This window comes from Nicotiana tabacum, chromosome 10 (genome assembly GCF_000715075.1).
Source record: "Nicotiana tabacum cultivar K326 chromosome 10, ASM71507v2, whole genome shotgun sequence".
NCBI classification, from domain to species: domain Eukaryota; kingdom Viridiplantae; phylum Streptophyta; class Magnoliopsida; order Solanales; family Solanaceae; genus Nicotiana; species Nicotiana tabacum.
Window position 1 is genome coordinate 30,405,693 of NC_134089.1, and position 15,844 is coordinate 30,421,536.

General features: G+C 36.2%; 2 protein-coding genes across 2 annotated transcripts; both read right to left on the reverse strand.

The window, feature by feature from the left end:
* Positions 1-5,427: 5,427 nt before the first annotated feature.
* LOC107830466 (universal stress protein PHOS32) lies at positions 5,428-6,554 on the reverse strand. The gene is made up of 4 exons (XM_016658029.2): positions 6,259-6,554; positions 6,022-6,131; positions 5,816-5,934; positions 5,428-5,678 (listed from the first exon to the last, which is right to left on the reverse strand). Exons 1-4 carry the CDS (start codon positions 6,431-6,433, stop codon positions 5,588-5,590), a joined length of 495 nt encoding a protein of 164 aa, XP_016513515.1. The 5' UTR covers positions 6,434-6,554; the 3' UTR covers positions 5,428-5,587.
* Positions 6,555-14,746: 8,192 nt separating this feature from the next.
* Positions 14,747-15,544, reverse strand: LOC142165058 (uncharacterized). The gene has a single exon (XM_075223697.1). The coding sequence runs from the start codon at positions 15,542-15,544 to the stop codon at positions 14,747-14,749; it is 798 nt and encodes a 265-aa protein (XP_075079798.1).
* Positions 15,545-15,844: the final 300 nt, after the last annotated feature.

Below are 15,844 nucleotides of genomic sequence, written 5' to 3' on the forward strand. Positions count from 1 at the left end.
AATTTGATTGTACCCAGAGTAGGCATCGAGAAAGGTAAATATCTCGTGGCCAGCGTGGAATCGATCATGCCATCGATGTTAGGCAGTGGAAAAGAGTCTTTAGGACATGCCTTATTCAAATCCTTATAATCTACGCACATTCTAAGTTTGTTCCTTTTTTATGGACTACAACTATATTTGCTAACCACTCGGGGTATTTTGCGTCCCGAATGGATCCTATTGTAAGAAGTTTACTTACCCCATCTTTTATGAATGCATGCTTCACCTCGGACTGGGGCTTCACCTCGGACTGGGGCCTTCTCTTTTGCTTCACCGGTTTGAATCTGGGGTTGATGCTTAGCCGGTGTGTTTTTATTTCTGGTGGGATCCTTGTCATGTTTAAATGGGACCAAGCAAAACAATCCATGTTATCAATAAGAAATTGAATGAGTTTTATCCTGAGTTCGGGGGTTAACCCCGTTCCCAGGTGTACTTTTTTCTCGGGCATATACTCGATTAGTATGACCTGTTCCAGCTCTTCGACTGTTGACTTGGTTGCATCTGACTCTTCGAGAATAACAAAAGTTCGAGGAGTAAGGAAATCCTCTTCTTCTTCTTCGATTACCTGTTTCTCAGATTCGGTCGAGGCCGGAGACGGTGATTGCTACTTGGTCATCTGCTTATCTTTGGTGTTCGATTTTTCCGAGATCGAAGATGCTGGGATCGGTGTCACCTCATCAACTGCAAACATTTCCTTTGCAGCGTGTTGTTCCCCGTAAATTTTCTTCACCCCATCCACTATTGGGAATTTCATCATCTAATGAACGGTTGATGGTACTGTCCTCATGTTGTGGATCCATGGCCTCCAAAGCAGTGCATTATATCTCATGTCTCCTTCAATGACATGGAATTTTGTATCTTGGATGGTCTCGGCCACGTTCACTGGTAGGATTATCTCCCCCTTCGTTGTTTCACTAGCCATGTTAAAGCCATTTAGGACTCAAGATGCAGGTATAATTTGGTTCATGTAGGCCGAGTTTCTCCACAACACTTGATCTGATTATGTTTGCTGAGCTACCTGGATCCACTAGAACACGTTTAACTTGAATTTTATTTAACAAAATAGAAATTACCACGGCGTCATTGTGCGGCTGAGATATGCCTTCCGCTTCCTCATCATTGAATGACAGGACGCCCTCGGGCTCATAACTCTGAGTCTATTTTTCTCTGGTGATCGACACCTTGGTGCGTTTGAATATGGGCACTTGTGGAACATCGACACCGCCAACGATCATATGAATTACATGTTGTGGTTCTTCTTGTTCATTTTTTCTGTTTGCATCTCTTTCTCTGAAGTGATTCTTAGCTCGATCACTGAGAAACTCTCGAAGATGACCCTCGTTGAACAAGCGAGCTACCTCCTCCCTCAGTTGTCTGCAATCTTCGGTCTTATGGCCATGTGTACCATGATATTTGCACATCAAATTTGGGTTTCTCTGAGAAGGATCGGTTTGTATAGGTCTGGGACACCTAGTGTCTTTGATTCTTCCGATAGACAATACAATCCCCGATGCATAACCACTGAAATTATACTCCGATAAACGAGGCACTTCTGTAGGATCGGTATGTCTATCAAAACCATTCTTACTCATAAGTCCCCGAGAACTTTGTCCTCGATCATTTCTTCAATCATTTAGAGGAGGATTGCGCCCCGAACCATTATTTCTTCGATCTGCGACGTATAGCCGATACTGTTCTCTATCCGACCTTGGTTTCCTATCGGTATCCCTCGAGGCTTTAACTACCAATCTGTTTGGGTGAACTGAACCTGAGGGGGCTGTCTTTGACCCTGATCTTCGACTAATAGTGATTTTGCACATCTGCCCTAGTTACAGCTGGATACTTAACCAAATTTTGTTTTAACGCCCGTGATGCTATCGAACTCTGCTCGTTCAAACCCTGAGTGAAAGTTTGAATGGCCCAATCATCGGAGACCGGTGGTAACTCCGAACGTTCCATTTGATACCGGGACACAAACTCCCTCAGCATTTCGTTATTCCTTTGCTTTATCTTGAAGACGTCTGATTTCCTCGTAGCGACCTTTATGGCCCTGATGTGCACTTTCACAAATGAGTTTGTTCACATTGCGAATGAATCAATGGAATTCAGTGATAAATTGTGACACCAAATCATTACTCCCTTTGATAGAGTTTCCCCAAAGTTTTTTAACAAAACGGACTCGATCTCCTCATCTTCTAAGTCATTTCCTTTTGTGCCACATGTGTATGTAGTGATATGCTCATTAGGATCGGTGGTCTTGTTGTATTTTTGTATATCTGACGTACCGAACTTCTTTCGGATGGGCTTCGAAGCCGCACCCTGGGGAAAAGGCTTCTGCAAGAACTTTTTTGAATCCAAACCCTTTAACATCGAGAGTGCCCCTGGTATCTGATCAACTCAGGAGTTATATATTTCCATTTTTTTGTCATTGTCTTCGATTTTCTTTTCTCCTGACTAGATTCTTTTGATGAGCTCCTTGAGCATTTTCATAATCACAGGATCAGCCCCTGATCTACTACCATTAGTTCTTTCCCGCACCGGCTTGGTACGGTGAGTGATTTCCGGCTCGACCACACTCGGAGTCCTGTGTAAACACTGAAGCTTAGCAATAGCGGCCTGTTGAGCTAGCAACATCTCGAATATCACTTGGAGACTAACTCCCCCGTTTCCTACATCCTGCTTTCCGTAGCCATTCGGTCGGTCTTCTCTGCGTATGCTCCCTTCGGGGTCTGCGTGTAAAGCAACCCTTGAACTGATATCAATAGGGTTGGCAATCGGTACTTCCCCAGGGTTAATAGGTGGCACCCCGACTCCTGGAGCAACTACATGATCATTTTCACCATGGGATCCAATACCATCATTGTCATGCACATGTGCGTTTTGTGAGCTTGACATGTTTTATCCTGAAAGCAAAAAATTCATGACAAGATTAAGTGTGAAAAATATCGTGTGTTATCAGAATCAGTACTGAAGTAATCACTATTATCTTTAGCCTCACAGGGGGCGCCAAACTGTTTACCTCGAAAATATGAGTAACAATTAAACTTGTTTCTGGTTTTAAAGATAAGTGATCCAATTCAAAACTAATTATCAACCAAGAAATCAAACGTATAAATTAAAGAAGTAAGTTGAATCAAACCAGTGTTTAAGCAAGCCTTAACTTAGAGCTATGATAGGCTTGAGGTTGGTCAGCAAAACAGTAAAGTAAAGACAATAAAGTTAAGAGAGAATTTTGATGAATAGTGAGCAAGAAAGTAAGAAAATATATTCTTTTTCCAATGATTGATGATGTTACAAATGAATGGGCTCCCCTTTATATAATGGGGGGAATCCTAAATAAGGTACATTTTCGTTTTTAATAAGGAATCTAATTGTACAGCTGTCTAACCGCCTAGTACGGATTCGTACAAATCCGTTCTGGAATTTACGCATTGATCTTTGGGCCATTGCAGAAATCTTGCTTATTCTATTACAAAACTACAACGGCATTATCTCGAGACTGGATATGCTCGGCCTCGATATTCATCGGTCACTCTGATCTTCAAACATCGAGTTCCGCCATCAGGCTCGAACTCAGTCTACTTCGGACTCGATCTTGAAGTGGTTCCTCGAGCCCACTAAATCGGGCAAATCGGATTTTGACTGTATACATTACTATAAATCATCTTATTATGGGCAAAATAAATTCTTAAAGTAAATTTTTACTAAATATATAAACGTGCCGTTTTTGGAATTGATTAAAAAAAAAAAAAAAAAGAATGTCACACAAATTAGACGGAGGAATAGAAAGACACATATAATCAAGCTAAAGTTGAAGTAAGAAATGTTGCTGGATAAAATTGAACCTTTATTGAGTCTTAATTCCGAAAAAATTAGCTTTTCTGAGAAACGTGATACCACACTTCTCTTATTTGTTTGTTTGTTTGGACCATTTGGTGTGCCAGGTGACAAATAGGAGCTAACATTCCTCGTAGCCTCTGTGCATCATGACACTAGTACATGTAAATGTCTTTAATTTGAAAGGCCATAGCAAATCAATTCCTATCCTTTTCTGAATTATCCTATTGTCGGTTTCTTTGAATACAACCTGCTTTAAAAAATACATGCGTATATATTTACTACATCATAACCAGGGACGATGCAGTGTTGTAGTTACGGATTCAATTGAACTCATAACTTTTCACGCGAACTAAAAATTTATGTGTAAAAATTCATTAAAATTACAAAAATAATAGATTTGAACCTATAACCTTAAAAATATAATGAGTTCAATGTTAAAAATCTTAAAAGTTGAACTCATAGAATTTAAATCCTGGATCCGCCTCTGATACATGTCATAAGAAACCAGATCCATGCGAAAGCTTCATTCGTATGTAGCAAATATTGCAATGATTCGCTGAAAATATCAAGCACCAGAGAATAATGCAAAAGTTTGGGCTAACTTAGCTGAAAGATACAGCAAAAATAAATATTAGTATTACTAATTAGTTGGTCCTGGAAAATATGTTGGTAAATAAGCTCTGTGATCTTCATTTAATTTTCTCATTCAATGGCACATTGTTTATTTGTTCCCTAATTTTCCTTGAAAACTATCTCCACATTACCGGTTTAAACCTCACCAACCCTCAGCAGCCCATGTGCTTACTACGGTTTTGTGGCAGTAAATTACCTGTTTAGGATCTCAAGCTGGCATATTTTAAAGGTTAATGAAAAATGAATTCAAACCAAAACTGATCAATCATATGTCAGAGCCATGTGGGGGAACTATGCCATCAACTTGGGCCATTAATCAAACAAGTTGGTGTAGATCATTATCTGCAAGGTCTTGACTTGTAAATATTTTAAGTATATGAAAAAATTCCAAAAAATCCAACCGTCCACGTGACATGCTGAATTTAGATGCCATCAAAGAGTTGAAAATTGTTTATCTGACCTTAGGCATTTATTTGATTATTTCTTATAAAAATTTCATTATTTTGGCAATATGGAGCATTTGTTATAGAAATTTGAGTTTATGAGTTAAAGAAATTTGCTATAGAAATTTTTGGATTTTAGAAAAGGCAGCTTATTGAGTTCAAGATAAATTATTTACACATTCAGTGGATTTCTTAACACATACAATATTTTGTGCAAAATTATTAAATTCGCTGAACCCGTATCTAGAACTCTAGCTCCGCCTCACAAAATCTCAATAATTCTAACCCAAGAACAGTAAAATTGCCTTTTTGTTCTGAATAGTGGTTCCGGAGCTGTTTGTATGCACCTCAACTACTACATCATATACTTATTGCCTCACATCAAGCACAAACACCAAACAACTCTGTCCCAAAAAAGACTTTATAGTTCTTATTCCACAAATTAAAGGGGAGACAATATAGACCAGACAAATTAGAGAAAACCATCAATCTCATTAGTTATTGAAACCAGGAACAAAGTATGTCTCATTCAGCATTGAGATTAAGGAAATTGCTATCATAAGAGAAAATAGAACAAGTAAAAGCCTTCATCTTATTCAAAAGGGCATGCATATTCAACCCATAATTCTTGATCAATGCTTGTGGAAATCTGGATCCTTAACAACAGTCACAGCACATGTCGCATTAGTCAATACATAGTTGGTCACACTTCCCATTATTATCCTGTTTTATCACCAAAACCAAAAGATACATATCCAAATATTAACGGCAATACATATTACTTGAATAACATAAATCAAAGATCAATTTTTAGCTAATAAATTTTCAAAAAGAATTAGAAATTTTGGACAGAGCAGTACCTTTGGAGGGTACCGAGGCCTCTACTACCCATAACCAAAGAATCCAGCTTCAGATCGCCAGTTGCATCTATGAGTTTCTCCCTAGCATCTCCCCAGTATAATTTAGTGACAACTTTTATCTATACAAAGATCAATGAAATATTTTCAGGAAAATTAATCCCCCCAAAAGGTAAAAAAGAAAGAGAATTAATTATAGATTAAAAAACCTCTTTCTGCCTAGTAGCAGTATCAAGTAAATCAAGAACATCAATATCAGTCTCCACATCGTATTTCTTCATCACTTCAGGCTCCCTAAACTCCGCCAACGGAATTAAAGCTAACAAAACGAAACGAAAATATGTATTAACAACACAGAGTTTAACTTCTATATTGATAGATCGGCTAAAAGATAACTACAATTAACTGTTAAATTAATAACCGGAAAACTAAGGTTGATTACTTACGAGAACCAGATTTAGCCCAGAGCTTATTACGTGACTCATCAGAAGAATGAGTTTTGATGTGGATGATGTAAAAGGTGTCACCTTTGTCAGCTAAATTATCGATGGCCCATTTCAGAGCAGTTTTGCTGCTCTTTGAGAAATCCATTGCTACACCAATCGTTCTGTCTTTCACCATTTTCGCTTACTGATTTTTTCTTCTTTGTTTTTTCTTCTTAAAAAAGAGATGCAGAGCACTTTCTTGCGTGTGAAAACTGAAAGCAGAAAAAAAAATACGCGTTAAGGCAAAGAGATATAAAGCTAAGGTTCGCTCGGGACAGCTATTTAAGGATATCGTTTTCTTAGTGCCGCTTGTTTCTTTCGCTTTCAAAGTGAGTCCGAAACTTAAATAGTGCCAAAATTGGCACAAAATACGTTTCTACTGTTAAAAATAAAATTACATAAATATATAAAATGCAGTATAATATTGCGTTTTACTTTAACGAAAAGTTAGCCGTTAAAGTTAAACGCAGTACTATACTGCATTTTATTAAAAAATTATTTTTTTTAGGAAAACGCAGTACAATACTGTATTTAACTTAAACGCAGTAGTGTACTGCGCTTCCCTATAATATTTGGGCCCACTTCTGCAGGACTGCAGAGAATTAATTTTTAGTGTAAAATGCAGTATTATACTGCGTTTTACATTGAAATGTATTATTATACTGTGTTTTACTCTGATTTTTGGGCCCACCAATAAGTGTTCTGCGGATAACTGACATAACAATAATTCAAATACATAAAACGTGGTATTGTACTGCATTTTACATTAAAAAATTCTGCACCCCAGGCTCGGACTTGCCTTATTTAAAGGCGTTTCAACTTATGAAAATCCATTCAATACTTTCTTCAAACTTCCGTTCATACTTCTCTCTTCTTCTTGTCAATCATTTTTTATAATGTCTGAAGAGCCAAAAATAAGGGTTTCATTATATTGGAGGGTGAGGTTGTGCTGGAGAATAACTCTGTAAGGTATAGCTCACCTCCACAGTGTCATGTTAAATTGCCGCTTACAATGGAGTACGATAAATTGGTATCGTTGTTACGTAAAAGGATGAGTGTGAGGAAGCGTTCGGTTAACCTTAAAGTAACCGATAGATTTCCGTATTCAGTGACTCCGCAGGGGTTTGCTTATTATTTTGAGTTTAACATCGAAGATGATGAAACTTTTAGAGATTTTTTGTGGATTCCGGATGAATATAGGGAATTTATTATAATAAAATTGTTGGAAATATACGTCAGATTGAAGACGTTCCCAATAATGAGGGCGTGCATAGTAGGGATAACCCCCCGTCATCGAGTGGTTATTCTAGAGCAGTTTTTGCCGGACAGATTGCTGATGAAAGAGCTTGCCTTGATTTAAACTTGTCACCACCGGCGAATGAGCAGCCACAAAATGATTTTTCGACTTTATATAATCCACAAGACGACTGGTAAACTTCAATTTTTCTACGCTTTAGCATTGTTTATTTTATGTTTTAATTGGATTTGTGTTAACACTCATATTTTTCATAGGGGGTACCGTCCGGATATGAATTTTACAAGTTATGACCCCCCTAGTTGTAATATGCGTAGTTCTGGCGTATTAGACCATGGTGGTCTATCTGGGAGTCGTCACCAACAAGAAAATATCCATCATGAAACGTCAAGACAGTACGACTTGTAAGTAAAGTGATATAGATATATGTAAAGTATTTATCTAGTTGGGTAACTTATCATTTTGTTCTTTTTGTGCAGTGAAAACGAGCTTCTTGATGTTCCTGACCTTAGACAGTTGCCCATAGACGACGTATTGACTCGTGATTCGGCAGATGTGCAGAGCCAGGAAGATGATAGTGATTATGACAACAATGCGGATGAGTCTGGAGATGACACACCCTTCCCTGATGAGGGTGATGAGGAGGAGGAAGTAAATGTTGAACCTGAGCTGACGAGGGAGCATGTTCCTCCACCCCCACTAGACAAAGAGTATACGAGTCCCACGTGCCATTTCATGAGCGGAATATTTCCTACCTTGATAATTTTCCAAGTATGCCGAACGTGGATGCCCTCACAAGGGATAATGATGAAATTCGGTCAGCGATGTGGGATGAGTCTAGACCAGCGGTTCTGACAAAGGGCATGTATTTCCCTGATAAAGCTCGCCTAATTAGGGTTGTAAAAATCTACAGTGTAAGAGAGTGCCGTGAGATGACGGTAAGGGAGTCAACTACGGAGGTATACAAGGCTGTATGCCGTAGAGACTTTATGGATTGTCACTGGATGTTGCGTGCCAGCAAGAAGAAATCAGGTTTGTGAAAAGTGGATAAATATATTAGCACCCATAGATGTGAAATGGACACATTCAATGAGAATCATTTTAACCTGGATGTAGACTTGACTTCTCTTGTCTTGATTCCATATTTAGAAGTGTCCATTAGGTTCAAGATTAAAGAGTGTATTACAGCCGTCCATCAGGACTATGGTTGTACTATAACCAAAAGAAAGGCATATCTCGGTCGCAAACGTGTCTTTGAACTTATTTATGGTGATTGGGATAAGTCTTTTTCATCACTGCCCAGGTACATGGCCGCACTGCAACACTTTAACCTCGGGACTGTTGTTGAATAGAGGCTTGAGTAGAGTCCGGACAAACCGGAATATATTTTCAACTATGTGTTCTGGTCATTTAAACCAGCAATTGATGGTTTTGTGCATTGTCGTCCCGTACCGTCTATGGAAAGCATGATATTAAGCTTTTGATTGCAGTTGCAGTAGATGCCAATGGACAAATATTTCCACAAGCTTTTGCCATTTGTGCCAACGAAAGCGAAGAGACATGGACGCTTTTATTGAACCACTTGAAGCAGCACGTTGTCAAACAACGTTCAGGTATTTGTCTAATATTTGATCGACATAGTGGTATTTTAAGTTCTGTACGGCACTTGCCTGAATGGCAGGAACCCTATGCGTACCACCGTTACTGTGTAAGGTACCTGAAGGCCAATTTCCAGAAGAAATATCCTGACAAGACCTTGCATGACTTAATGTGGATGGCTGCAACTGAGCAACAGCAGTGCAAATTCATGAGGCGCGTGGAAGCGATCCGGCAGCTAGATCCACGAGCCTATACTTGGTTGATGGGACATAAGCTTCACATGTGGACATTGCATGCTGATGGCGGCAGAAGATGGGGAGCCCTGTCCCGTGCCCTACCCCTGCCTCGTGGGACGACTTTAGTGGTGGTAGAGGTGGCTGCAACGGCATGATCTGTTGCCAGGCCCAAACCTAAGATAAAAGGTTGACGTAAAATTTAAGAGTCATTTCGACCATATAGAATTCGGAATAATGAAAAGAGTATTCGAAAATGTTGTCACCTGTAGAAGGGGCAGAAAACCACATATGTCCACCTGGCAAAGCATGCTCGCCCGGCATATACTCCTGTACAGGTATGCCAGAATAGCAGCACCCCAGCTGTACAGGGGTAAATCATCTAGCTGCTGCAGATGATGCAGAAAGTGCATACTCACTAGATTTCCCAAAGTGTTCGGGAACAAGACACCCCCAAAAAGCAGGAGCAGCGCCAACCTCGTGTACCGCTCAATATGGAGATTCTCTGTCTCGCCGGTAATGTCTGGGTGCAATACCTCCATATGTTCTCTGATAGCTGACAAAGAAACGCGACTGCCCCCTCTAAATACAGCCTCACCCTGTGGTCTGTAACCCGTATACTGCCCCATCAAATCCAAATACTAGGTACGCGTCATGGATCTCATGTACTGGAGTAGTGCAACGGCCAGTCCATCTACGCGCAACCCATACAAAACCTGAACATCCTCAAGCGTGATGGTGGCCTCTTCAGTGGAAAAGTGAAAAGTGTGCGTCTCCGGTTGCCACAGCTCTACCAAGGCCGTGATGAGGGACCAATCAAGCTGCATCCGCCCAATCCGAAAAATCGTAAAGAAGCCCGTAGCCTGTAGGCGCTCGACTACGAAGGAATGGAAATGATGCTCCCTCAAGAAATTCCACAAATCGTCAGGTCTCCTGGCGCGGAGAGGCTGATCCGATAGATGTCCCTCCCATACATAGGAGGACCTATGGTCGCCCTACAACACTAATAGCTCATCCTCGGCTAGTCCAGGATGCATGGGCGGCAAGTCCATGTCGTCTACTATAATTTAAACAATACTAATTGTGTGTTTGTGTTATAATAAATTAAATAAATAATTATTTAATTGGACTGAGTAATTATCTATGGGTTCTAGGCTCGATATTTGAGGCTCGGTAGCACCAAGCTATACTTAATTATTATGTGTGTCAATTTCAACATTTTTAGAATTTGGTTAGTTTAATAAATTAATAATTAATTATTGATTTGGACTGACCAATTATCTATGGGTTCCAAGCTCGATATTTGAGGCCCGGTAGCACCAAGCTATCCTTAATTATTACGTATGTCAATTTCAACATTTTTAGAATTTTGTTAGTTTAATAAATTAAATAATTAATTATTGATTTGGACTGAGCAATTATCTATGGGTTCCAGGCTCGATATTTGAGGCCCGGTAGCACCAAGTTATCCTTAATATTATGTGTGTCAATTTTAATATTTTTAGAATTTTGTTAGTTTAATAAATTAAATAATTAATTATTCAATTGGGCTGAGTAATTATCAATGGGTTCCAGGCTCAATATTTGAAGCCCAGTAGCACCAAGTTATCCTTAATTATTATGTGTGTCAATTTCAATATTTTTAGAATTTTGTTAATTCAATAAATTAAATAATTAATTTTATAATTGGACTCAGTAATTATATATGGGTTACAGGCTCGATATTTGAGGCCCGGTAGCACCAAGTTATCCTTAATTATTATGTGTGTCAATTTTAACATTTTTAGAATTTTGTTAATTTAATAAATTAAATAATTAATTTTATAATTGGATTCAGTAATTATCTATGGGTTACATGCTCGATATTTGAGGCCCGATAGTACCAAGTTATCCTTAATTATTGTGTGTATCAATTTCAATATTTTTAGAATTTTAATAATTTAATAAAATAAATAATTAATTTTATAATTGGACTGAGTAATTATCTATGGGTTCCGGGCTCGATATTTGAGGCCCGGTAGCACCAAGTTATCCTTAATTATTATGTGTGTCAATTTCAACATTTTTAGAATTTTGTTAGTTTAATAAATTAAATAATTAATTATTGATTTAGACTGAGCAATTATCTATGTGTTCCATGCTCGATATTCGAGGTCCGGTAGCACCAAGTTATCCTTAATTATTATGTGTGTCAATTTCAATATTTTTAGAATTTTGTTAGTTTTATAAATTAAATAATTAATTATTCAATTGGGCTAAGTAATTATCAATGGGTTCAAGGCTTGATATTTGAGGTCCGGTAGCACCAAGTTATCCTTAATTATTATGTGTGTCAATTTCAATATTTTTAGAATTGTTTTAGTTTAATAAATTAAATAATTAATTATTGAATTGGGATGAGTAATTATCAATAGGTTCCAGACTCGATATTTGAGGCCCAGTAGCACCAAGTTATCCTTAATTATTATGTGTGTCAATTTCAATATTTTTAGAATTTTGTTAATTTAATAAATTAAATAATTAATTTTATAATTGGACTCAGTAATTATCTATGGGTTACAGGCTCGATATTTGAGGCCTAGTAGCACCAAGTTATCCTTAATTATTGTGTGTGTCAATTTCAATATTTTTAGAATTTTAATAATTTAATAAACTAAATAATTAATTTTATAATTGGACTAAGTAATTGTCTATGGGTTCCGGGCTCGATATTTGAGGCCCGGTAGCACCAAGTTATCCTTAATTATTATGTGTGTCAATTTCAACATTTTTAGATTTTTGTTAGTTTAATAAATTAAATAATTAATTATTGATTTGGACTGAGTAATTATCTATGGGTTTCAGGCTCGATATTTGAGGTCCGGTAGCACCAAGTTATCCTTAATTATTATGTGTGTCAATTTCAATATTTTTAGAATTGTTAATTTAATAAATTAAATAATTAATTTTATAATTGGACTCAGTAATTATCTATGGGTTCCAGGCTCGATATATGAGGCCCTGTAGCACCAAGTTATCCTTAATTATTATGTGTGTCAATTTCAATATTTTTAGAATTTTGTTAATTTAATAAATTAAATAATAAATTTTATAATTGGACTGAGTAATTATCTATGGGTTCCAGGCTCGATATTTGAGGCCAGGTAGGACCAAGTTATCCTTGATTATTATGTGTGTTAATTTCAACATTTTTAGAATTTTGTTAGTTTAATAAATTAAATAATTATTTATTTATTTGGACTGAGTAATTATCTATGGGTTCCGGGTAGAGTTTGTAGTTAGTACATACTTAAACTACAGAGACTCTACGCTAAAAAGCTCTATATTTTACTACGCTAAAAGACTCTATATTTTACTACGCTAAAAGGCTTTATATTTTACTACGCTAAAAGGCTCAATATTTTACTACGCTAGAAGGCTCTATATTTTACTACGCTAAAAGTCCAATATTTTTATAAAAACAACAAACATAACATACATATGAACAACAAATTATATAAATAATTCAAGGCTAATAATTAACTATTTTTTATTCCAAGGCTAATAATTCAATCCGGGTAAAAATAATATACAAATTTAAACAAAAACATAACACAAATCAACGTGAAAACACATTCAATAAAACAAATATGCATATGCTCTACGAGTTTCGACATAAACAAAATCGAAATACCTCGATTTAAGTTTTTTGAAATAGATCCAAATTGAATTTTTCAACCCAAAAGAAGGAATCCAAGGCTTGTGATGTGTGCGGAACCTACACTCTTCGCTTTTTGTATACGGGTGGGGCTTAATTTTTTTTTAATATGGGGGGGGGGGGGAGACCAGCAGTGGTGGGGGATTAAACAATGGCTTCTGTCGTGAAAACAACAGTACTGCGTTTTCCTATAATAAATTATAGGGATTTGCAGTCCTGCAGAAGTGAGCCCAAATATTATAGGGAAACACAGTACAATACTGTATTTAAGTTAAACGCAGTATTGTACTGCGTTTTCCTAAAAAAAATTGTTTAATAAAATGCAGTATAGTACTGCGTTTAACTTTAACGACTAACTTTCCGTTAAAGTAAAACACAATATTATACTGCGTTTTATGTATTTATGTAACTTTTTTTTTGTTTAACAGTAGAAACATATTTTGTGCCAATTTTGGCACTATTTAAGTTTCGGACTCCTTTCAAAGTACACCAAGAATTTACGGATGTCATCCTACTCGGCAAAAAATTTATTCTCATCCCATTTTTTCATTAAATCACATTAATTAATCATTGTTAAAACGTGATGATTTAAAATTATACAAATATTTATGATTTATTCTAGATTAAAAGTTATAAAAACCTTTTTTTCTTTTTTATATTTTGTATCCAGTCAAATATCATTGCATAAATTGGGGCGAAGAGAGAAATATTGAGGGACAATACATGTTAATTTGTTAATTAACTTTAGATAAGTGACAAAAGTGTATGTAATAAAACTATATAATCTTCTTATCAATTTATCGCGAACAAGAATGGATAAGTATTAGTGTCCGAGTTGCTCATTTCTTTTGTTTTAGCTTGAAATGTGCACAAAAAATAAAGAAAACCGCGTATACATGACATTACAAATTTATTTTTCCTTAATGAGTAATGCATGTGCCTTGTTAATTTTTTTATGTTACTCCCTCCGTTCCAGTTTATGTGAACCTATTTCCTTTTTGGTCCGTTTCAAAAAGAATGACCCCTTTCTAAATTTGGAAACAATTTAACTTAAACTTACAATTCTACTCTTAATGATAAGCTTTTATAAACACACAAATACTCTTTTGAGTTGTTTAGGACCACAAATTTCAAAAGTCTTCATTTTTTCTTAAACTCCGTGCCCAGTCAAACATGTTCACATAAATTGGAACGGAGAGAGTACTTCTTTTGGCAGTAATAGTAGATGAAGAATTTTATCGTACCGTCTCTACAATGTCTGACCTATCACTGATACTCACTCCGTTTACTTTTATTTGGTATATATACTAAACATAAATTTTCATTTTTTACTTGTCACTTTACGCATATCAAGAGAAGATAATTTTTTTTCCTGTTATACCCACATTATTTATTACTCATTTCAAATCATTTTTCAAATCCAATAAAATTTGCATCAATTAATATGGGTATCATGGTAAATTATACACTTCATTTGTTATTTCTTAAGGGGCGTGAAAAGTCCAAACGTGCCAAGTAAAAGTGAACGGAGGGAGTATATTTCTTGTGATTTGAATGTCATTGAACTTAGTGGCGGACCCAAGCTTTTTATCAAGCGGGTTCAAAATGCGAAAAAGAAAATATACAAAGAGGTCAACAAAAATTATATATTAATAAAATATATTATTACAACTGTCCTCTACGAGTTTTCATTTCCTGAAACATATTTACAATAGTCTCATCAGAAATGATGTTAAATATTTCTCTTTCTACATTAGGTACCAAACAACTGCTCATGAATTCGTCATTCATTCGGTTTCGCAATTCACTCTTGATCAACTTCATCGTCGAAAAAGTTCTTTCAACTGTAGTAGTGAAAATTGGTAGAAGCAAAGTAAATTTCACAAGGCGAAACACAAATGGATAATTCAAATGCTTCTTTATCTTAACTAGTGTTTCAGAAAGATCAATAAGTCTTTGTAGATTTGAGAACCTTTCATCAACATCACGAACATCAACAATATAAGTTTCATACTGATTCTTGAGCGTAACCGTTATATTCTCATCAAAATCATCAGGATATAATTCAGCCATCCTCAATATCTTGTTTATGTCAAAACTGGAAAATGAGTCAACTGGATTTAAGCAAGCTACTCCAACAAGCAAGTTCGTTGTCACCTCATTAAAACGAGCATTGAGTTCTTGAACTTGCCAATCAATAATCTTAAAAAATATATCAACACGATAGTGATGTAAAATAGTATAATCAGCAACTTTACGTTGAGATCTTCCAGAGCTAACATAGAGGTCATCAAAGTTTGCTATCAAAATATTATACTTGATACAAAATGCAGACACCTTATTAATAAGTGAATCATATTCTTCTTCTCTTAGCTTTTGTAACCATCTCTTTGCCACTTCAACAAGTAGAATAGCATTTGCAATATCTTGCTCCTTTTTTTTGTAAGAATGTATTAAGCTCATTTGTGATTCTCAAAATATGTCTCATTAGGTACAACATGAAAGCAACTTCAAATATTGGACAAGTGCTAAGTTATCTGTTTGCTTTAGCTCTTTCTTCTAAAGTCTGGGCATCAATAACGATAGTATCAAGAACTTCAATAATTGAGCCAAATATAGAAATAAAATCCTTAAAAGATTTTTAGTGCGAACCCCAACGAGTATCAGCAATTTTGACAAGACCAAGTTCTTGAAAGCAATCATATTAGATTTTTTAAGTTATCTCAAAGAAGTATACATTTAGCAAATTTTAAGACAAGTCTG

Bases quoted from the DNA above. Each gene is read 5' to 3' on its own strand.
- LOC107830466 (XM_016658029.2), bottom strand. From the start codon at position 6,433: ATGGTGAAAGACAGAACGATTGGTGTAGCAATGGATTTCTCAAAGAGC. The intron at 5,935-6,021 runs GTTTTTTAATCT...ATCTTTGTATAG, and splicing joins CTGCTACTAGGCAGAAAGAG to ATAAAAGTTGTCACTAAATT. The intron at 5,679-5,815 runs GTACTGCTCTGT...GTGATAAAACAG, and splicing joins GGCCTCGGTACCCTCCAAAG to GATAATAATGGGAAGTGTGA.
- LOC142165058 (XM_075223697.1), bottom strand. From the start codon at position 15,544: ATGAGCTTAATACATTCTTACAAAAAAAAGGAGCAAGATATTGCAAAT.